Source organism: Ixodes scapularis, unplaced genomic scaffold (genome assembly GCF_016920785.2).
Source record: "Ixodes scapularis isolate PalLabHiFi unplaced genomic scaffold, ASM1692078v2 ptg002900l_1__unscaffolded, whole genome shotgun sequence".
Classification (NCBI taxonomy): Eukaryota; Metazoa; Arthropoda; class Arachnida; order Ixodida; family Ixodidae; genus Ixodes; species Ixodes scapularis.
The window spans coordinates 596015-622832 of record NW_024610277.1 but is presented as its reverse complement, the minus strand read 5'-3'; the positions used below and the strand labels follow the sequence as shown (position 1 = coordinate 622832).

General features: G+C 51.0%; 1 protein-coding gene across 2 annotated transcripts; it reads left to right on the top strand.

The window, feature by feature from the left end:
• The first annotated feature begins 2157 nt into the window (after positions 1-2157).
• LOC8052083 (nicotinate-nucleotide pyrophosphorylase [carboxylating]) lies at positions 2158-26818 on the top strand. 2 transcript variants are annotated; one of them, XM_040223139.3, is made up of 5 exons: positions 2158-2494; positions 16138-16418; positions 17882-18163; positions 25600-25731; positions 26494-26818. In XM_040223139.3, exons 2-5 carry the CDS (start codon positions 16167-16169, stop codon positions 26695-26697), a joined length of 870 nt encoding a protein of 289 aa, XP_040079073.1. In that variant the 5' UTR covers positions 2158-2494; positions 16138-16166; the 3' UTR covers positions 26698-26818. The 2 variants fall into 2 exon arrangements, with proteins under 2 accessions (XP_040079073.1, XP_040079074.1); XM_040223140.3 differs by having other exon boundaries at positions 2238-2494; positions 16127-16418.

Below are 26818 nucleotides of genomic sequence, written 5' to 3'. Positions count from 1 at the left end.
CTGAACTACAAACAATACACCGGAATGACAATACACCGAACAGCAAACAATACTTAAAAAAGAAGCGTTATACAAACAGAAATACAACGTCGTCACCACCGCACCCGGAAGGACTTCGAACCGGACAATGTAACACCAGCACTTGGAAACACAAAAAGACCGTCTCTAACTTACCCCTCTTTCCCCTGAGCTGAACCATGAATGACACACAGTCGCCAACAATGCCCCCGTTACCCGATCCCGAACCCAACAATGCAAACAACTCTGCGAAGCAGCCTCCTCCCCTTTTACGTTCAACCCACACTAGGTCTTTACAGTCGAAGAAATGTTTTTGACTCACTTCCAATCTGACGTCTCATCTCCTCACACCTTTTTCTTTCTACTTCACGAGTTTCCGTTTTTCAAACTACAGTCTTAGGTTTTCAATCATCATGTATAAGGATTACAGGCCGAGCGAGTCAATAAATACAAGCATCTAGGAGTATGGATTAACAAGGCTATAGAATACCTCAATGAGCACGCATAATGTGTAACTGGAACTGCTAAGGGCAGCGAAATGCAGAGGAAAAATAGAGCACCGTGGAACTATAACAGGTATGAAGTGGTGAGGGAGATCTGGAAAGGGAGTTATGGCTCCGAGCCTGCCTTCCGCAAATACAGTTTTGTGCGTAAAACTGGACGTCCAGACAAGGTCAGAAATAAAGCAACGTGGAGTATACGTAGATTGGCCCTGGGAGCACATGGTAGAAGACCGAACCAAGGTGTACAAGGCAATATGGGACCGTTATCATTCGAGGGCAGGGAAGCTAGCAGCAAGATAGAAGCTGAGGATAGGCTAAGAGAACGATGGACACGAAGAGTTCTTAGCTATTTACGCATGAGAAACGTCGAGACAAGATGGAGAAAGCGGACTAGAAAACTTAGATCTAAATACATGGGCAATAGCAGGGAGGCGGATGAGAACATAAAGGTTAAAAAGAGAGTTAAGGAAACTGAGAGAGAAATATGGGAAGCACGCGTGCAGAATAAATCTCCCCCGAAATGTACAGTACATTACCCCATCCTCGACAGTTCTAGGGAGAGCTGCTCGTTGTTCGAGGCGAGGACGGGAGTCTTGCTAGATATCAGGAAGTAGATACGGTGTGTGGAGATTGTGGAGGGGAGGAGAAGACGGCTGAGCACTTGATACTTTACTGTAAGGGGTTTCACCCTGTAGTAGCCGAGGGGGCGACTAAATTAACAAACGCACTGGGATGTAGGGATAGTGAGGAAAAAAACAGATATGGGGAACGTGGAGATAACCAGAAAGAGAGAATCTGAATGCTGTGGCATAGGTCGAGAGAAGGATGAATATTTTTTTTTTGTTTCCGTTCCGGGCGACCCGTAGGGCGGAAGGTGTGCGCACCCGGTTGCATAGAGGCACTTCCGTCGTACGGAGCGTACATAGCTTTTAAGAATAAATCTCCAGCTACAAAACTCTATGTTAAATAAATGTTTAAAAAAAACTGGCTCGGTGGCGGAAGATGCCGGCCACATCCATCCATCCATTCGTGACGTCAGACATTTCAACCAAGCTCGGCCCCCAACTGCCAGGTGGTATTGCGAAATCGTTTTATTCGTTTTGAAATTGATTTTCTCGCGTATACGAGCGAAAGACTGGTGTTTTTGAGCAGCTGTCATAAAGGAGACCACGACTACAGAAAGAAACAGGCGCTCAAATTTCGCTCCCGTACCCCTTTTTTAAATGACGCTCGCTCCCTCGCATATTGCGGGCAGTCCCAGAAAATTAGTGTAATGTCCGCCACTACTTGGCATGTCACGCACATCCCTCCCGGAGACGGGCCCGTTTGTCGGTTCGTCATGAATCCCCGTGCGGGTGTCCGGTGTCATAGCTGCGCGAACACGAAGCCCGCCTTCGATTCACCTGCACCTTCTGCACCGGCTGCGCTGGGTGCACACTGCCGTATTGGATTTATAACTGCAGCTATCGGGAGGACACTTCTCTGCGGAAGCTGGTGAAAGTAAATCGAACGAGAACATAAAAACAAACCGGCGCTTGAAAAACAAATTAAAAAAAAAAAAAAAAACTCATTGTGCGTGCACAGAAACGAGGGGAACCGTGTGCGCATGCTCCGTTCCGAGAGCAGCGCCATCGCAGCGAGGTGAGCCCGCCTTTTGTGCCGCAGCTGGCATGGTTAAAGTTCACGCTTTCAAAGAGGGAAAAGAGGGGGTGTGCGGCCGACAACACCGAGAGCATTGACACGTATCATCGGCTGGAGGACGTCATTATCGAGCCCTAGAGTAACCCTGGAGCGGAAGCGAGGACCGGAGGAAGTGGCGCCGGAAGCGGCCTTCACGCCCCCTTTCTTGAGCCCGTCGATCGGCGGCACACTCGATCTCGGAGCGCGTGGACACCAGCCCTCTTCCGAACAGCTCTCCGGAGACAAGAGACGATCCTCGGGAGCGCTTCCTCCTTTCTCGTCGTCCCTCCTAAGTAAGTGCACCCGCGTGGCGGCAATCATCCTATCGGCGCTATCGGCGCCGCCGAGGCGTCCGTCAGTCTAGGATTTATCCGCATTTTGTCAGCGAAGGCGGTGGGGGCAGCTGCGGAAGATAGGGAGGATAAAGCGACGTCTGGGATCAGTAGTCACGACGAAGATGCCAAAGAGACGATTACCCTTCGTTATCATTTCGCCCGAGCACCGCCACATATGATAAAAAAGAAAAAAGCGCTAAGGAGACAGCCTCGGAAAAAGTGGTCCGACTTCACCTTTTCGGCATTGCGTATCGCGATAAAAACTCGACTTATGAGCCGGTGGACTCACCTCTTTTTAAAAGAGGAGTGTTCTTTTCTTATTGTAAAATGGTTAGTGCGCTTGTGCAGTAGTAGGCCCACAGCTCCTGATAGCGTACGTGCGTTGGTGTATTCACCTCTTGGAGCGCTCTAAAGAACCGATACCTACTCGATAGGTCGCAATCGGGCGACCTAAGTACATACACCTGGGCCACAGTGGAAGAAACATATAGGTGATGACTCTCTGTCCGACGCGGCGGCCACATTATGTTCGGCGCACCGAGCGCTTCACTCGCACGGGGATAGATGGCGCCCATGTATCGGGTCCCTTCCATACCGACCGCTCCGGTTGTTTCTCCCAGCGGTGGTCCCGTATTACCCCGCTCACCGCTTCTTGTAGTACCCACGGTGGAAGACACACATTTAGCTGACGACACTCTGTCCGACGCGGCGGCCACATTTGTTCGGCGCACCGAGCGTGCCTCACTCGCACGAGGATAGATGGCGCCCAAGTATGGCGTCCCTCCCATACCGACCGCTCCGGTTGTTTCTCCCAGCGGTGGTCCCGCATTCCCTCGCTCACCGCTTCTTGTTGTACCTCCGCCGCCACTAAGTCTCCGGAGCCCGCAATCTGTGTTCTCTTCCTTCTTCTTCGGGTTAAGGCTCACCTTCGTGCACGATGGTGGCACCTGTGATCGACACAGCACCAAAGCAAAACACGAGGCCAGCCACTGGTCACACACTGCCACCATACCTCCACACCGCGAAAAAGGCGAGCACGTACGCCGCCGACACCGTGGCCGCTGTGGAGGGAGGCTCAAGTGAGGGTGGGTGCAACTGCTAGATCGGCGATCACGGGATATGGACGCCATTTAATTGCTGAATTTTGCTGGGAGTCTACGGGGCAAAGGGTCGTTTTACTTCCTAACCCAGGTCATAAGAGCCCATTAATGCGCTTGAATAATTGACGCAAGGTATAATTGATCACTTTTCTATGGGCACCAGTTTTCTTCCGATAGGTTAAGTATTTGTTTAATGCGAAAAATGGTATATTCCGCCATCTTGGACGCTGCTGCTTGTCAACCCTGCTTTCTCCTCTCGACGTTTGCTACGCCAAGGCGTTCGTTGCTTGCAGTGGGAGGCGAAAGGAGGAAAGGCGCATAAAGGGGTGTCCAAACAGGACACTACAAAACGCACGACTCCGACAAATCGTGAAAATTGAAGCGGACGCGCCCGCTTCGCGCCCGCTTCAATTTTCACGATTTGTCGGAGCCGTGCGTTTTGTAGTGTCCTGTTTGGACACCCCTTAAGGCAGCAGAGTTGCAACAGAGCAGGCGTCTGCTCTCGTGCAGGCAACATTGGCGCATACCCTTTCCCAGTCCTCTTCCTCAGGCGCCGCCATTAAATTGCAAACGCTCTCCAGGTTTCGAGCTGCGCCCACCCTAACTAGAGCCTCCCTAGAAGGGACCTCATACCTCAGCGCCCTCCGCAGCGGCGCGGAACTAACTGGTTCGAGGCTAGCTTCGAACACGATCTGGTCGCTCGCTCCCCGCGGGAAGAGCGGAGTCATCACCTAAATAGGGAGTTTTCGTAGATCGTTTTCGCCGTTCCGCAAGGCCCTCCGCAACCCGCTACGATAGCGGGAACTCCACAGTCAAGGCTATCAGTGCGCAGGCGCAGTAGCAACTTCGTCGTTGCGGAACGCTTAGCGGAGGGGGCAGCGCGGTCTACGAAAACTCCCTAATGTGTTTCTTCCGCCGTGACCTGGGCCGACTTGCTAGAACAGCGTCTCAGCTGATACTGGGTGAAAGAAAGCGCTGCATAGGATGGGGCGCGTGAGCGTCTTGGGATGCGGTTTCAATGGCTTCGGTCGTGCTTTCTTTCCCCTCTCAGCTGAGACGCTGTTTCTTGCAAGCCGGCTAGAAGCACTCAAATCCGAGTAGCGCTCTGAGAACGCGAGAAAGAAGCTAGATCTTTCCGAGCGCTCTCAATTTTTTCGCATCGCTCCGTCCTCTGACTTGGAAGCGCGTGCCAGAGAACCAGTCACGTGACTCCAGCCGCTTCCGCTGTTGACTTCAATGAGCGAAGAAAACGGGCGGCGCGGCAGTATCTTAGGGGGTTGTCGGGTCGAAACCGGAAGTACTTCATATAGACAAACGTCATTTTTATTTGGATACATGATCTCCCCTTATTAATTAAACCTTTCATGAGCGTATGTACGAAACTGCACCACGAATTTCGCCAGCCTCAATGGCTGACATCCGTAGCTGCTACGTGACGTCACAAAACCCAAAGGATTGTCGGATGGTCTGGATAACAAGTGTTGGTCGGTGAATGTCATGCATTTCGTTTCGAATTAGATTGTCTCCTAGTTTGTACGCCACTGAAATACGTTATTTATTTTTTTAATGCAGTTCCCAAGCGTGTACACAGCTATATCTTCGAGCAAACGTATGCCGTTTCGCGCAAACACAACTGCGACGGCCACCGATCGGACTAAGAGCGCTTGTAGGGATAAGGATGCAGACTTTGCCTTGGAAGCGACATCTGGGTCCACATATTGGCGGATCCACTGAATCGGTGATGAGGATGCGGGTCGTTCCTTCGGAGGCCATGTCCGCGGGTCGAAGGCAAACGGCGAATCGCTCAAGTGCATGCCGTCACTTGACTTGGACCAGCTTGGTGAATCGTAGCCACGCTCTATTTTCACACGCGGGTCAAACAGAATCGAGCTGAACGCGTGCTAAATACAACTTTTGGCGTCGTTTCCGGACGGCCTAGCGGTTGGTTTCGGTTTCGCTGCATAAACCAATTGATTGATCCGATTTGGGCGAGGAGTGGGTGGACAAGGTTGAATATCGTTGATACAGCTTCACACCTCAGCTTACGAACCTTCTGTCCGCTTACAGCTCAGCTCGTAGCTCTCTTCTGCGAGATGATTGCTGCATAAGCGAGATCTGGATCTTGACGGGAACCCAGTCCCTACGCACGGCGACGATCCGTTTCGCTCGTCACTGCACGTCTCGCGGAAGAGTGTGGAACGTCATGTCTTGGCTCGCATGTGCTGCACGGTGGCTGTGGCACCCAACCGCGCAACAAAAATCTCACCCAACCACGAAACAAGTCGAGCGCAAGAACAAAAACAAAGCACGCTGCGGCGTTCACTCGCAGGCAAACGACGCAAGGGAAATGCTGGCTTTGCGTTATGTGACGTCAGAGCTTCCATGTTGCCAATGAAAGCAGCCTTTACGCTAGGATGCGATTGGAGCAGTATACATTGCACGTACGATGCGTCTCGAGGCAATAGGGAGTTTTCGTATACCGCGCTGCCCCCTCCGCTAAGCGTTCCGCAACGAAGAAGTTGCTACTGCGCCTGCGCGCCGATAGCCTTGACTGTGGAGTTCCCGCTATCGTAGCGGGTTGCGGAGGGCCTTGCGCGACGGCGAAAACGATCTACGAAAACTCCCTAATAACTATGATATTCGAGTGTTTTCTCGAATACAAAATTTGACCGGACCTTTTACTCTGGCGATTTTTTTTTTTAGCTACCCCGACTAACTATATTTTCGGAATCACCGGCCTTTACTCTTTCCGGTATGCTATTTAGCATCGCGAAATTCAGAATAGTTATTGTGAAATGGTCGAGTGAAAATGATGCTAAAACCAACATTCAAATATATTTCAGTGGCGTGACGTCGGGAGAACGCAGGCTTGAAGGTTGAGCGGGCAGTCGAATACTGAACTATGCCGAGTATTCGTATCGCGCAGCTGCGCGGGTGCTCGAGCGAGCTTCCAAAGCATTCATTTGACACGATAAAATAGCTTGTAAACAGTGGAGAACAAAGTCTACAGTCCAAAGAGGGAACCCCTGCCTTCTCCTGACGTCACTTTTTCTTTGCCGCCAGTAGACACTTTCAGTTTTGAAAAAAAAAAAAAAAAAAACACGGCGAGGATTAAAATTGTAAATTCGATAACTTCGCGAAAAAAATATAATTAGCCCAATATTTGGGTTACTATTTCAGCGATGCTTGTTGGTGCGTTCAACAAATTTTCGGGGAAATCGGGCCCTATGGAGGAAACGCCGAGTAAAGTATTTGGTACCCAGTGGCGTAGGCAAGGGGGAAATTCGGGAATCGACCCCCCCCCCCCCCCCCCCCCCCCCCCCCCGAAATGCTCGCTCCCCTGCTCAGGCAGTCCGTTTTGCACGGGGCATGGAGCAAAGGGGGCCGCGGACTAGCTCCAACTTATATGCTTTCGGGAGGAATTATTGTGGAGTAGAAAATGCTCAAACAAATAAAATAGTCAATATATCTTCATGTATGCTTATTTTATGGGATGAGAAACTCGATCTCATCTATATAGAGAACGGATATTTTCAAACATTTGTGGGGTGAAGGATGGCAATTTCTACGGGCAGAGTCGCTAGGATCTTGAGACAACGATGGACGTTTGGGAATAGGGCCTTGTAACGAACGACCTTCGCGGCCGCACCTGGACGCGGAACGCCACCCCCTTCTCCAGCGCTCCCGAGGACACGACTTTCGCTGACAACCTCGAGCCACGATTATCTGCACCGCTGCCCGGGTGAACATCCGTACCGTCGACAAAAGAGGAAGACAAGCCGTCGTCGATACCAGCTCAAGTAAGGTGCTGAAAAGGAAAGACGTTCTCCTCGAGGCGTCCAAGGAGGAATCAACGGCCACGGTGATCCCTGCTAAGCCGAAAAAGGGAGATACATCGTCAGCGATAACTGCCCGAATATCGGCGTCGAAGGTCCTTTCCGTCCCGGCTGAGGGGGACGGTATCCTCCGGGCGTTCGTGCCCTTTTGAAGTCAACAAAACGATTAACCGGTGTGTGCGCTTGTGCGTGCTCATAGGCGGTGCCTGGACGTTTGGGGATGACCTTCTCGGTGTCACCTCGACGTAGAATCCAGGAACCAAGGCCAAATCTCAAGCGTCCCTGAGGGAACGGATGCCACTACGAGCTTTGAGGAATCGGCGGAGCAATTATCCTCGTTTGTGCGTGCTCGCGGGCGGGGCCTGACCATTTGGGGTACGGTGTCCTGGTCTAGGGACGTAGGGAAAGGGGACCTCATAAAAAGAGCGGTTTTACGCGCTCTCTTCGTGTTCTCATGTTGTTCTCATGCCGAACGGCACACTATACATAGAATGTAAATAAACAGTTTGAGGAGAGACACCTTGGCTCGCTACCAACTCTGCCCGATGTCCTGGGCGACGCATGGCTCCAGCGGAGATCGACTACGTGGACAAGCCCCGAGTCTTTACAGCCTCCGGACAAAGAGCAACCGCCTGCAGCGCAGACGTGACGGGCATTTCACGTTTCTCCCCTTTTGCATTTGGCAGGCCATATGAGCAGCTGGTATTCGAGTTCAGGAACTGACACCTGGCCTGAATAGAGCTCACAAAACTGTTCAACTCCGGGAGCTGCCCCGCTTGCAAAGATCTTTGCAGGCAGAAGCGACGAAAGTAATTGCAGTGTACGCCGGTGCTTTTTAAATCTCCCATCTAACTGTGTGATAAGGTATTCCATGAAAGGAAGGAACACGGAGCGCTTAAAATGCTTTTCCGTGCTTCCACCGGGAATGTTAAGGCGGTGACATTGCCGACTTGTTACTCGCGGCATCTAAGTTTCAACTTCCGCTGTCTCGGCCATTTTAATGGCGGCTTTGAATATTGCCTATACTCCGTTTCATTGTATGTTGGACTGTGAGCCAAAGGTACGGGCCGCCAAAGCCAATCAAGCGCGCGTTTTGAAGTGACGTCCCTGCGCTCTTCAGATGCAGAGGAGCGCCTCTTTACGAACCCATGCCTTCCACTGCGGCAAGGTGACGTAACTTCTAACCAGGCGCTTGACTGACTTTGGTGGCCCGTACCTTTGGCTCACAGTCGAACATTGGCGCTACTGTCGCGCTATTATCATCATCGATGTGTGGACAGGAAGATGGCTGCCCCATAGGCTATCTGCGGTCGCGGCCCAGTACCTGTAGAATATCGCGTTTATTGCCTCGTACGGTATCACTGTGAAAGTAATTTCAACAGAGAATGGTCCCATGCTGTTCATTGCCTCAGTGAAAAAGCTATTGCACCGAGGGTGGTGGGCAGTTTTTCCCCAGGGGCGGATCCAGAACTCCATTTTAGGGGGGGGGGGGGCGGTTCCTCGGTGTAAAACGGCGGGGGGGGGGGGGGGGGGAGTGTTTATATTTTCTTGAGGAGTTGTCGTTTTTACTAAACTCGGATAACATAATATAGATCTTGAGAGCTTTTGTATCGGTTTACCTGTCGGGGATGAACTCTTTGAATTAAAACCTTTCGGGTGACCACGCTAGAGGTAAGTATCTCAAAAATTGTGGTGACACTATCCTTTCTGAAACATATGGGTTTCAGACCGACACTACGTGAGCAGTTGATTTAGGGTAGCTTAAAGACATTGCCTTGGCAGACATTCGGGTTGGAGCTAGTGCTCAACTGCTGCGGCAACGGGAAGAGCGGCTTAAATCAGCGGAGCGAGTACGTTGCAAACAAGCGACAAAAATGACCCGGCGGCTTCGACGCTGCTCACGGCGTCAAAACACTGTTGACGCAGCGAGCGAAACGAACGCTGCCATGCAAGTTCGTCGGTTGTTCGCCGTATATTTGGAATGTCCAGAGCACAGCACATGCGGCATTGCCAACCCAAACTCGTGTTTTCACGTGTTCTGGATGCAACTTGAGAGAACGAAAGCGAATAATTGTTGAAAATTTTTGAAAGCATGTTGCAGTTCGGCAACTATAACTTTTGAACTTAGACAAGACCTTAAACCAGCAATGGATCCTTCCAAATTATATTCAATTGCACTTCGTCTGGATATTTTCTGTATCAAAGGAACACTTACTTGTTTCTGGGTAGTTAGCTCATTCGTCAGGGTCGAGAGGACGGGTGCAGAGATATGATAGGGCAGAGCGGTTGTAAGGTCGGCGAATCTCGACTGGGCTAATGGCCGATGACGACTGCAGCATGGATGTTTGGGAGTCGGTGTTCACTCGAACGGGCACAGGCACTGTATATTTAATTTATGTATACTCGCATCTTTGAAAGGGCTCGTTTTCCCCTAGTCCGTTCGACACACACATATTCGCTCCTGCAAAGCCGCGCGAAAGCTCTGCCGTCAATCCACAGAAGCCGCGTTTAACTGGAAAAGACGGCGCCAGGGGGAGACAAGGGGTAGCGGGCGCCTTTCCTAAAATATGTCCCGCCACCCTAAGTTGAAACGGCATTGTATACAAATAAGTGCCTACGGCGTCGGCTTGAGGACCCCGTGTAAGCAGCCTCCAGCCTTTAGAGTGCTCGTACCGTTTATCTTTCTTTTATTAGCTTCCCGCCACGAGAAGTCGTACCGCAGGCAGTATGAAGCCCGTTAGAGGAAACATCCCCCTCTCCTGGCGCTGGTCGGCTTCTTTCTATATTCCGCGCTGCAGTGCTGATCCTCAGTGAGGGATGGAGGCGAGGACGAAAGCGGGCTTATATTTAAGCCAAGGTCGTGGGGAATTCCGAAGCGTCTTCAGGAGAAGCTCAGACCCAGACTACACTGTACCCAGAGCATTTGCTTCCTCTCTCAGTTGAGAAGAAAAGCAATTGGTCACCTGGTTGTACAAGCTGCACCCCCCCCCCCCCCCCTGGAACGTCTCCTCCCGGTACGTCCCCTCCGCACTTTCCTTGGCAATGAGCACACCGTGCCAATAAGATACCTTTAGTGAGCCCGTGGGCGACAGCATCTCAAAGCAGGCCAAAAAAGACATGCCAAAAGACAAGCCCAGAACCAGGAAGAAACCATCAAACGAAAAGTGATGAAAAGGCGGCCGCTAGAGAGGAAGGATAATCCGCTACCCTTGAGGAAAGCTGTTTGGCGTCTGCGTTTGGGAGCTTTCAGGGCACACATTTTTCGCAGACAACCCCTAAAGAGAGAGAGAGGGAGACAGAGAGGAAGAGAGAGAGAAAGGTATTTTCCCCCCCGTGCTCGACGTGCTGGCCTTGTTTGGAAGTGTGCCTGCAGTCGAGGACCCTGATATTTGGTCCGCCTCCCCACTGTCTCTCCACTGCGAAACTCCTAGCGCCGTCCCTGTCGGGAAGACGTACCGCCTTTCCGACGGAGATAAACCCCACTTTGGAAGCGCCCAGCAGGCGCGTCCACCCACCGCTGTTTTAATCTTTTGTTTCTCGCGTCGATTGCCTACGTTTTTTCTCTGAGCTGACGAAGAACCCCGGGGTGGGGGTTGCCTGGCGAGGCGTTTGGGGAGGGGGGGGGGGGGGGGGCGATCGCCCCCCCCCCCCCCCCCCCCTTGGATCCGCCACTGGTTTTCACCGACATCCAGAGGCCGGTGCAGGGTGTTTCGGTGTGGGACGTTCGGTGGGGAATTTTCGGCGCAGGGACGTTTCGGTGCACGGACGTTTCGGTGCACGGACGTTTCGGTGCACGGACTTTTCGGTGCACGTACTTTTCGGTGTGGGACTTTTCGGTGCATAAAAAATCAAAATCACGTTATTTTTTTTTTTTTTTCTGTAAACGTAATAAACACTGTTTTAGCTAAAAATTTATTCTTTCGCACTTTTTAGTTTTTTAGACTTGGTCATTCATTTACGGCCATTTACTGATATACCTCCTAAGTGACTTTGTTAGGCGCAGTACTATCTTGCGTGGAGATCGGAGACGTTGGACGTTATGGTTCGTTTGTCGGTGTCTCTTTTGCAGCGTACGCACTAGTCCCAACACATGTCTCAAGTAATTTTCAACAATCTCAAGCTTATTGCTGTGGGAGCCTTTCCTATACACGAACTCATCTCTGTGACGTCACGGCGCGGTGGTGGCGCGTCGGTCGCACTTCCGGTCTGAGGCTGTGGGCAGAAGTCCCCGTGCCAGACGTGCATTCCTGCGTTGTTTTGAAAGGAACCAGACAAAAACCTGCCTTCTCGTCAAAACGCCGCGACTGGGGCCGTACCAAAAGTGTCGAGAAAGGTTAGAAGGTCAGTTTTCACGTGCTCGGTTCGTCCGAGAATCTGGATATGTGCCGTGAAAAGGGAAAAGCAGACGCCGCCGGACAACGATTGCTTGGGCGGGAAGCATTTTGGGTTGAATTCACGGATACTTGTGGTCATCAGATTTATTTGTTTTGTTCCAACATGAACGCCAGAAAACTGCCAAGTTGTGCGGACCACCTGTGGACTACGTTCAGTTCGTCTTCAAGTTCAAACGGCCGCCTGCACGTTCGAACTGTCGTCTGCTCTTTCAAACGTTTCTGCTTGTCGTCTGCTCTGGCGCCGGTCCGTAGACCAAATGTTGGCCCGGTACTTGCGATAAGAAGTGAGTGCAGGCCTCAAAAGACTTAAAATTGAAGGTTAATAAGCAGGCTCGATGTAAACAGTAAATACAAGGAGATGTTGGTCATTGTTACCAGTGACCAACACCGACTTGTTATGCCTAATTCAGTTGGTCCGATTCTGCTTGCGATTTTCTGTATCGTCGTCGATCATCTCAGCTACGGCTCACGCTTTTGCAGCCCGAGCGGTGTCGCGATTGAAAATTCCGAGCGAAATCTCATCTTGCGAATCAGGCTTTAGCGTACATACTGCGGCGTCCACGCGGAATGAATCGCCACATGTCACATTATTTACGCGAAGTTTTCCGGTGTAACGAGCCTCGGTAATTTCGCTGACGCCGCTCAAGTAGTCAGACATCGCCAGGAAGACGTAGAATGCACAATTCGAACGCGACAAAGGGCAGGGGGGACTCACACCGACGCCGACAACATCGCATTTGAATGGTTTGTTTATGGGCGACGGCGAGCTTGTTGCCCACACCCCCATCGCGCATGCGCGGCGCCGGTGGCGTCCGCTAGGGGCGCTCCGGGCGCTCCGGTTTGTTTGTAAACATGAGTTGGTGTATACGCACGTTACCAATAATAAAAGCCACACCTTTACAGAAGGCGCTGAGAACGCATGTATCGACCAAACGCTTAAACACTATGTGATGCGTCTAGTTACGTTGGAAAAGAAACACCGGTAAAATAAACATAACGTCCAACGTATCCAGTTCTCCCGCAGGATGATGCTGCGCCTAACAAAGTCACTTAGGTCGTATATGAGTAAGTGAGTGTAAATGGATGACCAAGCCTACAAATTTATAAAATGCGAGAAAAAAAATCACTTCTGCCTAAAATAGTGCTTATTACCTTCAGAAAAAAAAAAAAAAAAAAACGATCTCGAGATTTTGAATGACCATGCACCGAAATGTCCGTGTACCGAAATGTCCGCGCACCGAAATGTCCGTGCACCGAAATGTCCGTGCACCGAAAAGACCGCACCGAAACGCCCTACACCGAAACGTCCGGATCCCGCTGGAGAAAGAGTGGCTCTCGAAGTTGAGATCTGATTCCCGCGATGGTTTGCTCTAAACATTTCATCGCCGAAGACTTCAAACCAAGGATGCATGACAATGATGAGATGTCCAGCTCGCTTGCACCTTTGCATTTAATTGCATTATAATCGATGCATGACAACTAAGGTAAATGGACAAATCAAACTGTTTACGTAAGTGTCACGAGTGGCCCTAAGTATAGTACGCGTAAAGCGTGCGCGTTGATACTCGCTCGTTGCATGCGCAGTGGGATCGTTCTTAGTGTGGGTTTTCCCGCTGCGGTGTTTTTGGAGGATGCAAATGCTACAGGTTTATTGCTGCGTGAGAATCCGACTTTTGAAACATTGTAGAATTGTCACTCCTATACGGGCCCCCTACACAATACCACACTAAAGGAGGTATCGACTGCAGCGGAAGTGACTCGCTCAGTGCCTGCGTGTGCGTCGGACGCACCTGCTCAATTTTCTTGCAAATTCGGTCGAAAGTACGCGGTAAGTAGGGCTGAATGCAACTGATCAATCAACCGAAGGAGCAACAGGGACCATCGAGCCTAATCCCTTACTTGTTTATACTCCATAAATATTTCGTGCCCCTTCTCTTGAAAAACAAATTTTCAACGGCAAATCACGCTACATGAAAACGGCATGATCACACCTAAGGTTAACAGCTCACTAAGGACATGGGTGCCACGTACGAAGCTCGAGTCATTCTTTTTTCCCAAGTGACTGCACCGCCTACTGCAAATCCTTCCCGAGCCCCAATATTTTCGAGAATTACAATCTTAGAGAAAAATAAAGGCACGCAAATACCTCTTTTGTTTTGAGGCCAGAATTCAAGTCTTTAGAATTCGCGAGAGTTAGCGGCCGCGAACAGGTTCCTACGAATAATTTGCGAATAATTGGGATCGAAAAAAATTAAGGGTTTTACGCATGCAGCGTTTAAAACGATCGGGAGGACGAATTGTGCGATTCTCTTGGAGTTACAAACAATGGTTATTCGGCAGGGCGAGTGCACGAAAGTTCATCAATCGTGGCACCGTTCGTGAGTCTCACAGTGTGGGGATCCTTACTGAGAGCCGACGACTGCAGTACGTAACTCCGCACCTGTACTCTCGTCGACGTGGTCGTTGGGGCCACAACACGGCACTCAATAATGTGCCCGGCATTCACAAGTTGTTCGCCTTCGACAAGGCACCGCTTTCCGTCGGCAATGTGCTCCATAATAGGTATGCAATGGCACTGAAACTGACATCACAACAACAACCACTGTAGCAATATTATATAAGCATCCGGCATGGTATTCCTTGCCTTCGCGTGTTTCCACTCTCGTGAAACGATACAACATTTTCGAAGAAACAAGCATTGACAACGTAAATAGCGCAGCTTACCCAAAAATAAGCTTTCATAGACGCGAGGATCCATGTTTCAACGTGCGCCGAGAGCAGACGACGTGCGGCGGTATCCACACTAGTAGTGTTTCCAACATCGGCCGCACGGTGGTGACTCTGTTCAATTCAGCGTCGATTTTTTTTTTTTTTTTTTTGCTGTTTAATTTTGTTTTGACAGTATAGCTATCCTTTTGTTTTGCCTAGCCCCGGCACACGTTAGTAATGCAGTGGCACCTCAAAAAGCGGAAGGAGTTGTGTACTGTAAGGCGCAGCTTTTAAAGTTGTTGGGCCGCAACTACGACGACAGTAGAGCAGTGAGCCACCACCCTTGATTGAAGCCTGCTCCGTTTCGAGAAATGACGATGCAGCACTTTATCCGTTTTCTCCCTAATCTGTGCGTGTGTTGCGTGAAAAAGATCGTTTTACAGAAAGTTCATACGCTTACGCCCCTTTCGGTCGTATACGCAAGGCCCGACTTGCTTTTTTTCTCTGCCTCCTCTTTCTTAATGGAGAAAAATAAAGAATTTGAATATCTTGACACGCATGAACGTATTCTTGTTTACTCTTGGGCATAAGATAGTTTGTTTCCCTTCCGCCCATTGAAAAGCACTGCGAAAGAGCGTGGCTCATCTCCCGTCAGCGTCGTGCTGTGCGTGTCCTCCGGGTAGGGAGCTGACAGCCAGCCTCGTCGGACTTCTCATGACGTTTTATTTCTCCTTCGCACAGGTCGGTTGCGAGTGCTGCGTGTGTGCGTTCTTATGTGATAAACCCGAAAAACCTCCAGGAGCCTAAACTCGTCATAAAGTTGGAGCCGAAGGTTCGCGAAGCACGCCGATAGGTCGCCGGCGACAAAAGCGCCAAGTCATCGTCGTGATAGTCTTGTCGGTACGCTCCGTGAACTTGGCCTCCAACTGTGCTTGACGAGTTAACAGCCCCTGGGACCGAGCAAACATCGGCGGGTCGCCTCGTGCGTACGACAAGCGAGGCGATTACTCGACGACACCGAGTTCTTTACTTACAATTTGCACGCAGCGAACACTTCGTAGGATCATGTTGAGATTCGCGCCAGCCAAGCCCGCCCGTCTCTGTTTTCAAAGCGCAGTTGGAAGATTCAAGATAAAACAAAGACACGAATCTCAAACAAAGACACGAATCCCCCGAGGCGCATGTGTGACGCTGTGATGCTGAGCTTTTTCGGCTTTCCATGTTTCATGCTTATCGTAATGCGACAGTACCAGTTGCCCCTCGTTCAGGAAGCCACACAAATCGTCTGACAAGATTCATTTTTATCCTATCAAGTACCTCTGTATGCCTATTATTATGTTCCGGGAGCACGAACGACTGATCCGGCGCCGAATCTAGGTACTTTGTATGGGGATCCGTAGATTTTCGTTCTCCTCTTGCCCTTCTGGTGTTCTCGTCCGTGTACGACAATGCGTGTTCCAAAGCAAGACCCTTTTCATGGCAGCGTGCAAAGCGCACATGAAGGCTCCCTAGTCGTGCTTATTGTGAGACGCAGCGTGCATGTGACGATAGGCCTTTTCTAGGCGCGGGGACCCGTGATTCTTGAGGAAGGATGGAGTCCCTGCTGAACCCGGCGGTGCTGGAGGGGCTGTCCCTCGCCTGGCTGTCCGAGGACCAGCCCAGCCTGGACGTGGGCTTGCTGGTGGTGGGCGAGACGGACTGCCTGGCCCACCTGTGGTGCAAGAGCCCCGGCGTGCTGGCCGGGGTGCCCTTCGCCAACGCCATCCTCGCCCGGCTCGACTGCGACGTCAAGTGGCTCCGCAACGAGGGCGAGTGGCTCCACCCGGTCGCCAAGGTGGCCGAGGTACGCCTTATTCATTCCAACATTCGGGCGAGAGGGCCGAACAGGGAAACTTTTAAATCGGGTTATTTGAGTGTGTGGGGGCCAGGAAAAAGCTGTGCGAATAGGAACTGAGGGAGAGAAGGAAAGCACCGAGCTCTGGTTGGAATGATGCATCTACACGCAAAGCAAGCTGCCTTCGTCGCTGTTCGAACGCGGACGCCGGCACTTGACGTTCGAACAGCGATTAGAGACAGAGGGAGCTGGCTTTGGATCTTGTTTTCTCTCGCAAAGTTATTCTTTCCGAAGAAAAGGTTAAAGTCTTTTGAACTAAAGATTTGAGCGTACACCACTCTTCTGCGTCCAGTACTATAGACTACGCAAATCATAGGCGTAGACTTCGGGGGGGGGGGGGGGGGGGGGGGGGCGGGGGGGCATCGGGGCTCGTGCCCCCCCCCCCCCTGGTGAAATCCAAGGGGGGGGGGGCCCTTGGATTTCACCAGGGGGGGTCGGTAAAGATCATGGCCCAAGCCCCCCCCCCCCCCGGGCTTGGGCCATGATACTTACCGAGACGCTGCTTACGTGCTATGTAATGAGCTTCTAGTAGTGGCATGTAAACAAAATAACGCCCACGTTGCCTTTATTGACAAAATACATGGGAAATGGAATCCAAGCGTGCTTTCGTTAGCTTCACTCTCCAGTTCTGGCGAAAAGGTAACGCGCAGCCCCCCTCCCCCTTTCCGGGAAAATGGAAAGTCTACCCCGATGACGCAAATCTATCCAGGTTCCCTCAACGGAAGAGTGTAAGAGAAATCTTCCAAACAAAGGAAATTTGTTTACCATAGCTGTTTTCAGTCACCAACGGAACTATACAAAAAAAATGGTTTATTGATTATTGCTGATGGCGATTTCATAGAGAAGAAACCTCGAGGTCTCTGCATTTTGTAAACTCGCCGTTTTGCCAGTGACATCTCGAGCTCTGATATGTTTATACGACTTCTTCGGGCCCTTACCCGATGGGATAACAAGATTTTGGCACCGACCCGCCAACGTGCTGGCATTTTTTTATGGAACGAGAGAGTACGCTGACTGTCGTTGCGTCGCTCGATTCGCTGGGGAATTAATCGAGCTCAACGTGTCTCCAAAAGGTTGATCGATATTCTCCTGCGGGGGGGACATCAACAACTCGTCTGCTTGTGCAGCAGCAATCTCGGAAGTGTCTTTAGGTTCTCCGATCGAAAAGGTTAACTTCGTTTCGTATATCACACGAGGCCTTTCTCCTCGGAAAGACTAGTTGAAGAACGCAGCGGCCACCTTGCGTCGTCGGCAGCGCGTCTCGCAACCGGTGCGACGTGGCGCCAAGACGGAGAGAGAGAGAGAGAATAAACTTTATTGAGGCAACTGGTCAAGTTATGGAGTAGCTGGTCGGGGTCCTAAGTACGCTCTCGTTGAGCGGCGCTTGGGTACACTGAGGATGACGTGTGCAGGTGAGCGGGCAGGCCCGGCGCGTGCTCCTGGCTGAGCGCGTGCTGCTCAACTGCCTGGCGCGTGCCAGCGGAGTGGCGTCGGCGGCCCGGCGGATGCGCGAGGTGCTGAACGGCGTCCACTGGGACGGTATCCTGGCCGGCAGCCGCAAGACGACGCCGGGCTTCCGCCTGGTCGAGAAGTACGCGCTCATGGTGGGAGGCGCCGACACGCACCGCTACGACGCCGCCTCCATGGTCATGCTCAAGGACAACCACCTGGCCTCGGTCGGCTCCGTCGAGAAGGTCTGGCACGTCCGCACGATGTCCGCGTTGAGACGGAACCGCGCGTGCTGCAGGGCAAAAGGGCTGTCCAAACAGGGCACAGCAGATAGTGTGTTTCCTCGCAGCAGATCGAGTGTTTTCTAAATAACTGCGGTTTGTTTTGCCGAAAAAAAACAACATTATTTTTCTCCTTTTTGTCTTTGGTTAGAGGCGTGCTCATCACCTGGGTGTGCACAGCCTTTACGCTCTGCTGGCTTTCGTCAAGGCCTCCGCTCTTGTTGTCGGTCCCCAATCTCCCGAAAACAAGAAAAGGGAAGACACGACAGCGAGGAGGAAAGTCATGGAAACCTAGGGGGGAAACTAAGGGCTCTGTTGCGGATCTTTTTTTCAATTTCGATTGCAGATTCTGTTCTGGCGTGACAGACACGCATTTGCTACAGTTCACATCTTCCTATGAGGAACGCGGTTGGGGCACTGAACCGCGATCGCCGAGAATGCAGGTACATAAATCCGCGTCTCTGTCCGAACGGTTTGAGTGAAGCGCTCGGACCGACTTACAAGGTAAATCACACCGTGGTCGATCTCTTAGGTCGACCAACGCAAATATGCGGCGTCGACCTAAGAAAAAAAAATTGCCGCGACTTTTATTAGCGCGGCAGTTTTAAAGTCACTGATACGTAAACTCCTCTGGTGCTAAAAAATATCCTAGCGAGGGCGCAACATAAATGGAAATAGGAGCACGGACACGCTACGGCACGAAGTCCAATCCCGTTTGGATCGCGTTCCGTTACCGCTGACTCTAGTGGGGGTCGCTGCAGCACCGCAGCTCGGAACACGTACAGCAAAAACTCGCGCTGCGGAAACTGAGGTCTTTGAGTGTGGGCGACGGCAAGCTTCTTGCCCACACTACCATCGCGCATGCGCGGCGCCGGTGACGTCCGCTAGGGGCGCTCCGGCTTGTTTGTAAGCATGAGTTGGTGTATACAAGCTAGAGCATGTGACCCTGAACAGCGCTTGCACTGCACGAGCGCGCGTGCTTGGCAGGGACGCTGAAAGCCCGGAGCTCGCTCTTGTAGCTTCTGCTGCGCTCACACTTAACGTGAAACGGAGTACAGAAAACTTGCAGCGAGCTTAGATCAAGAAAACTCGAAGGAGCTAAAAAATGAATGCTATACGTAGGCCCTTTTCTTTCTAAACGCCGGCCAGGGGCTCGTCTGGACACTGGGCAAAAAAGTCGGCGAGGAATTCGACCGTCGTGATTGGTGGGCGCCAAGGCCAAGCGCGGCGTGTCCAGATTAGATCCCCAGGTCTTTGACGTCCATGCGAACTCTCAGTCCATACAAAAAATGAACAAACCCTACCCCAAAAACGCTTTAAAAGAACTATAAGAAAGAGATTTGTTATTATTTTTTTAATATTATCGTAAACCAACTTCTCTCCTCCAAGACGTTAAATGGTACAGCCGAAGGCACTCGCTAAGTCTCCAACTTTGTTGTCCGTGTACAATTCGATTTCTAGCGCTGGTGACATAGCAGCTCGACAGTCTTGCAAAGACAGAGCGACCGGAAGTCTCTTGGGACGCAAGCGGCGGTTGTTGTTTGTAAACAATGGACCTTTTCCGAGAAGCGTTCTGCGCACGCGCGAGCGCCCGATGCCAAGCGGCAGAAGTCGGAACGAAAAATCGAGGAAATTCGGAAGGAGCCTGTGGATAAGCGAGTAGAACAGGTAATTGCAGCATATATATAATTAAGTTACACAAAAAAAGAAAATGGACGGAAGGAAAAACACAACGATTGGGTGGACGCCACGGATACCCATCTTTAAGCTCGCGTTGGGCAGGTGCCGCAGCTCGGAGAGCGAAGAAATTGGTAGCGTAGCTCCCGGTAGCGATTGGTAGCGCAGGTAGGTCACTTCTTCGATTTTTAGTTCCTGCAGCCACCGCCTTGTGCCGTCGGTATGTGGAAAAGGTCCATTAAAGGGTCTATGGAACAATTTTGTGTTTTAGTTGGTTAAGCTACGCCCAGCAAATTATTTTGGTCGAACTATATCTAGCGGCGCAGTGGAACTGTGCTTCGGCGCTGTAGGTTTGGCTCCATTGCCATATAAAGTTAACGAACGCGCGCACAGCAACTTTCACGGCATATTCCGATGCTGTGTCGCAGCACGCCATCTGCTGTGTCTTGTTTGGACAGCCCTTTAGCCCAGGTGGCACGGATGTCACGTCCGCAGGTCGTCCGTAGCGTTGGAGCATCCCGAGGGCATTTATAGAACCATGCGTGCTGCAGGGCGGCCGGTGCCGAGCGAAGTTGCTATAAAGGATCTACCATAGTACCCCATTCACTCGGCAGCGTAAAGTTACCTTTAGCTGAGGTATCTTTAGTAAAGGGAGCTGGAGGTCGTTGTCACACGATGCATAAAGGTCTTTTTAGGGAGGGCCTATGTTAGAAGGAGCTCGCCAACCTACCTTTATAGCTACAGGGAGTAGCCTCAGAACCATAAATTCAAAATAAAAAGACAGATATATACATGTATGATTTTTAATGGGTGTCCCAGATAACTTGCACCAAACCTTACACACAACCAGAGCGCTCTGCGAGAGCAAAACCAGTATGTTGTTAAGAAGCATCTTGGGAAGGTGCACATTTTTAGTGTGCCTAGTTATTTAGTTAATTAAGACCAATTAGCTTACTTTATAATTATTCTTTTAAGAGCCAAGGTGTTAATTGAAAAGTTAATAACGTAAAGAGAAAGCCCGCGAAATATAAGAAAAAGGACAAGGTAACAAGGCGCCCGGGTGTCGCCCTAGTAGCGCTGTGCTCTGAAGGAACGAAGTCCGCTTTATCACAGGTGCGCTGTCTGAGGCGGCAGCAGGGGCTCGCACTTATCTTCGGGGACTACCCAAACATGAAGCCCGGTCTCGGACATTTCATTACTTCAGCGCACGTCTGAGAGCGCAGCAAGCGCGGGAGCGTTGTCACGTGGTCTTTTCGGTGTTTCGCGGGCTTTCTTTTTAGGCGAATAAAAAAGACACGCTAAAATCTTATCATGTAGGGAACATTTAATTTCGGTGTTTCTCAATGCGCTCTACAACTTTCCAATTCACACCTCGGCTCTCTTAAAGGGGCACTGACACATCAAAATCATTTTTTTTTTTTATTATCCGAAACGATTGAAAACGATGCCGGGACATTACCCTCAAAATTTGAGATTTGGGAATTCAGTATTCGTGAAGTAAAAAAACAATTTCCAAATGCCGAATTCGAAGTTCCCGCGCGATAGGCGCCGGTGCCTTGATGTCAAAAATTGAGGAGACCTGAGAGTCGACTTCCTTTCACCACTCCCTGCTGTTGCCATGGCGACCCAAAGCGAGGAGGAAGGGAGCGAGCGGCGGCGTTTCGGCGGACCGGTTTTGAGCGGTGTCGCCTGTTTTCCGTTGGAGGATACAAATCCAGGAGACGGCACCACAACGAACTCCCGATTTTTGGTATTTCAAAAAGAAGGGCCGTAGTGCGTTCGCAATTGCGTTAAAAAACATGTTTTAGGATTGCCGTAATTAAATGTTATAGAGATGTCGCCTACAAAGCTTCTAAATTTCCTGATTTTTGACGTCACCGATGGAAAGAAGCGAGGAGGCGAGAGGCGGGAAAATCAAACGCCAAAAATAAAAAGGCGCGCGCGCGCGCGGGAAAATTTTTTTTCGCGATGCGGTTTTTTTTGCGTGTCTATGACTGCAACTTGCATCGTTTTAGACAATAAAAATAAATACGACCTTTGGGGTGTCAGTGCCCCTTTAAAGGGAAGCTACGGAGCTTCTTGGAAAAAATGAGTTAGAAGTGAATTCTAGCGTATTTTTACCCCGTGAACCCGAATACCCAAACCATTTGCTGCATAAGTATTGTTAAACGTGAGAAAAACGCGAAAGACAGTCGCTGTCCGTGACGTCATCGACGGCTCTTTTGGCTGCCCAAGGCTAGGGGGGCGGGGCTTTAGCCCTATTTTGAAATTGCTCTTGTGGCTCTCCGGCGCGTCGCATTGAAATATAATTTTGATATCTGTTATTCTAAAGGCCAAATGAACGCAATTCAAGCATTTTTTCTCAAATGTAGAAGTGCCCCATCTTCCCTTTAAGCGCGATCCAAACCAACGCTTCTTTTTGCGCCTGTAGGTCGTGCGGCTGCGGATGTGACGCATTTTCGTGACGTCGCGCCGCTTCTTCGCTCCTTCCGGGCGCGCACGAAGAAGTTGGATGATTTCAACTTCTCTCTGGACGCGCACAAAAACGCGCGGTGACGTAGTAGGACGCTCCTGTGTCCCGGCCAATCGGTGGAGGGCAAGCTAGTTCCGGCTCCGCGTTTCTCGCCGTCTGGCTGCCCTCTCCTCCCCCCCTTTTATTCTCGTCCAACATGACAACGCGATCTCTCTCTCCCTCTTTCTCTCGCCGTCTGGCCGGCCAGTCTGTCGCAGTTGCACCTTGCTTGTGCGCTCGTGCCTGCGTGTGCGCGTGCGCGCTCGCCCGAAGTTTCGCCCGTCCAAACCAAAGCGCACGGTTCTGACTCAGAAAGCGCGCCCGGAAACAGCAAAAACGCCACGAAATGCGTCACATCCGCAGCCGCACGACCTACAGGCGCAAAAAGAAGCGTTGGTTTGGATCGCGCTTTACGCGCCCGTTTCCGGCTTGAGCGGCGTTGCCGTTGGCGTAACTGTTAACCGTATTCTCGACGAATTTACGCGCGTATCAGCGGGCGTAATCACGGGATTTGGCGGGCGCTTTTTTTTACAGAAGGGAAGAGGGGAAGGGTCGGGCCAAACTCCGCACGACGCTTTTCGTCGACGTCTCCTCGGCGTTTGGTGCAGGCCCGACTCGCGTCTTTCATGAAAGGAGGCAAAATGTAGATCGGCTGCTATATTATTACGTTCCGCAAGGGGACAGAAATAACTGAGTGTTAATAAGCAACCAAAGCCTAATTTGCTAACACCTGTTTCAAAAATATTCGTTGCAACCGTCAAGTTGCCAAAAACTCCCGGCAGGAGGACGGCCGCGACCTCTGCTCAAAACCCTTCCTTTTGTAATTCTTTTCATGCACCACCCGCAACATCGATGGTATTTTCTTCTGTCTCAGTCGTTCATCGCTCGTTTCAAAGAAATGTAGCGATTTCGTACAGTTCGCCGATAAACCGGCGAACGCGACAAGCGAGCTCCCATTTCGGCGGCCAAGTCAAGCCAGCCAGCCAGCAGGCCGGACAGCTAGGCAAGCCGATTCTCGAGCAACTTCCGGCTCTCAATTCGGGAGCTGGTTGGCCGGCACCGCGCCGTACGCTTCCCGATACGCCACGCCGAAATACGCTGATGCGCCGAGATCTGTCTCGGTCGGATCGCCGAATACGCGCGTATTTACGCCGATTTCGGAAGCGTTCGTCCCGACGCCCGCTGTACGTCGGGATTACGCCCGCCAAAACGCCCGCAAATACGTCGCAAATACGCCCCATGTGGTTCGGGCTTGACGCGTCGACGTAACCGCGGCGTGCATTATGGGAAACGTCCCATAATGCACTGCGGTGACGCGCGCGTTGCATTATGGGACGTTTCCCATAATGCACCGCGCGGGAGGGAGGAGGATGATGAGTAGGAGGAGGGAGTAGAAAGAGGAGGGAGGAGGAGGCAAGGAGCACGGGAGGAGTAGATGAGGAGGAAGGAGGAGATGATAAGAATGAGGAGGAGGGGCATACCGTACCCTCCCCTCCTCCTCCTCAGGAGCTACGTTCTAATTCGGCATTAGAGGAAGTTGTAAACGTCTTCCTTTCTTTTTTTCTTTTTTTGTTGTAATGTTTGGTGGAAGTTATTTGGGACACCCTGTATATTTCTAAGTAGTAATTATTGGATTAGTTCTAAACATGAACGTGATCGAATACTCTATACTCCGTTCACCTTTTAGCTGAGACTAAAAGCTCTGCCTTCAGCGCGAGCTCGCTGGCTTCCGCAGTGCTTTGGTTGCGCGCGCCTGATACGCTCACACTCGTGTTAGCAAGGGCAGAAAGCTGGCGCTGAAGGCGGCCCTTCAAGTCTGAACATTTTGGTGGCGCCCTCCTATAATTACCTCTCGTGACGTCATTACCTCGCGAACAACAAGTTCGATGGTGTTTCTAATTCTCATGGTGGAAGCTTCAAACCATTGCTATCTCAAAGCAACGCTGCAAACGCCACCGAAATTAAGGTTCTTACATCAGTCTTATTTCTGTCGATGAGAAATCCTTTGCTGACGTCATCGTCAGCATTCGGCCAATCGTGGCAGGCCAACCACAGCGACGCCATCGATCGCTCGTGTCGCCAATAGCGAAAAACGAATACTCACGCTAGCATGTTCAGTGATCACGCGTTCCGTTGAAAGTGTCCTAAAATACAACACGACGGCGTACGCAAAGGAGACCATTGAGCTCAAAAGTCTATTATCTTATGCGCTTCTCGAAGTGCGTGTTTGGCGATGTTGGACGTTTATCTTCAGAGGTCATGAAGAGAAGCACCTCGTTTTAGAGTTAGCTCGTACCATGCCTGCCGCCAGTGGTTTCTTGTAACAAAGCAAAACAATAGCAACTACAACAAACTAGGTGATGACTTTAAAAGCAATTTTACCAGTTTTTTGCGTTTATTAAAATACTTTGCCTGGAATATCAGCCCCGTCATGATGCTCGCGATGCCCCGCCGATCTCAGGAGGTCAAATGTATGGAAAGATGGCGAAACCTTTTCAAGACAGCACACGCGGATGCGTCGGCGAATCGTTTGTGTACGACGAACCTTGCACGTGGAAACAAAACCTTAGCTTCTTCGTTGGACCGCCTTGAGGTGTGCGTTGGACGGCTCGTTCAAGCCAGTCCTCTGCATGATCTGCCATGTATACGCTTTTCTTCGTCGTTCAAGCTAGATTACGTGCGGCTAATCGCTACAAATAGAGCCACTAAATGAGCTAAATAAGCGTAGCTTATGAGTGGCACTAGTTATAATCGGGCTGATACAAAGGGTGTGACCGGCACCATCATCCGTGTGATACTGAACGTCCTTTCCTAAAAGTACCTTTAGATAAGGTACCTTAGCCAAAGATACCTTTATGCTGCCGTGTGATGCCATGCTATGTGATGCCTTGCCATGCTATGCATGTCATGCTATGCTATGCACGGGAGGTGGCTGTCGGCAACATGGGGCATGCGTTGAGCGTGTTTTTGCGCCACCGGAGATGACATTTTTGAGCGGCTTCCGGCCGCTTTAAAACGAATTTAAAGCTCTTCTTCGTGGGGCCTGAATCCGGTCCTTTCAGCGTCAATCGAATGATTTTAGCTGTCACCACCCTAACGATTTTAGCTGCAAAGTCGCGTGATTGGTGAGCAAAAGATTCGTTCCTCTTTGAATATCTTCACGAGGCAAATAGGTATCCTTGGCAATAAAAGGTCCCTTTCGTCCTGGCAGGCCGTCCAGATCGCCCGCAAGATGGGAGGCTTCACCAGGAAGGTGGAGGTTGAGTGCCGGAGCGTGGAAGAGGCGCAGCTGGCGGCCCGGTCCGGATGCGACATCATCATGCTCGACAACTTCCAGCCCAAGGTGGGTTCAGGCCGCGGCCCCGACGCCCGCCAAGATCCCAGCGTAAAAGGGACAGCGGGAAGACAGCCCCAACTCGAAGAAAAACTACGTCGTGCAACTTTGGCAGCACGAGCTTGTTCGCAAATCCTGCTTGTAATCGTGAATACATCCGGAGTCTACCGACAGAAGGCGGTACAAATGATACCACCAGCTAGCGTAAGAACGCGACGCTAAAGCCCTTTTCGTGCGCGAAGCATTTGCACATGCAGCGTGACGGCCTTGGCGCAACGTCGGAAAGTTGTCTTGCACCCCGGCTCTCTATCACTCTCAAGAAAAAAGGGTGTCAAAAGGTGTATTCTTACACCCTTTGTCCCATATAATACACCCCAGAATTTCAATTCGACGTACAGTGCCCTACAGTCGAACATTGGGCCCGAAACTTTACGAGGAACTTGATAGCCGTGTGGTACAACATTTTAAATAGATAAAGTCCTTATCAAAGACCACATAAAGAAAACACCGAGTTTTTACAGTAGGGCCAAGAAAACCCGAATTATTTTTTTCGTGTTCAGTAAAACGTACATTGGCTATTTTAATAAGTTGTACCACACGGCTATCAAACCCCTCGTAAAATTTCGGGCCGTCTGTTTGACTGTAGGGCGCTCTATGTCGAATTGAAGTTTGGGGGTGTATTATATGGGACAAAGGGTGTAAGAATACACCTTTTGACACCATTTTTTCTTGAGAGTGGAGTGCTCCGACCGACCCTGTTCCTCCGCGCAGGACCTGCCCACGGCGGTGCACAAGCTGAAGACGGAGTTTCCGGGGGTCTTGCTGGAGGTCTCCGGCGGCATCACCCCGGAGAACGTGACCGAGTTCGCGCTGGCGGGCGTGGACGTCATCTCGTCCAGCTCGCTGGTGCAGGGCTACGCCACCGTCGACTTCTCGCTCAAGGTGCAGGCGCCCAAGAAGCCTGACGACTGCTGAAGGAAAGATATATCCGCTCGCATATGCGCCGCACACTGCGCTCCATTCCGATCGAGGCTCTTCACTAAGCGTCCAAGTCATAAACGCAAAAAAGTGCTTTACAAATAAAAGTGTAAATGTA

Excerpts from the sequence above, each read along its gene's own strand:
- LOC8052083 (XM_040223139.3), top strand. The coding sequence starts at position 16,167 with ATGGAGTCCCTGCTGAACCCGGCGGTGCTGGAGGGGCTGTCCCTCGCC. Across the intron at positions 16,419-17,881 it reads CGGTCGCCAAGGTGGCCGAG|GTGAGCGGGCAGGCCCGGCG; the intron begins GTACGCCTTATT and ends TGACGTGTGCAG. Across the intron at positions 18,164-25,599 it reads CGGTCGGCTCCGTCGAGAAG|GCCGTCCAGATCGCCCGCAA; the intron begins GTCTGGCACGTC and ends TCGTCCTGGCAG.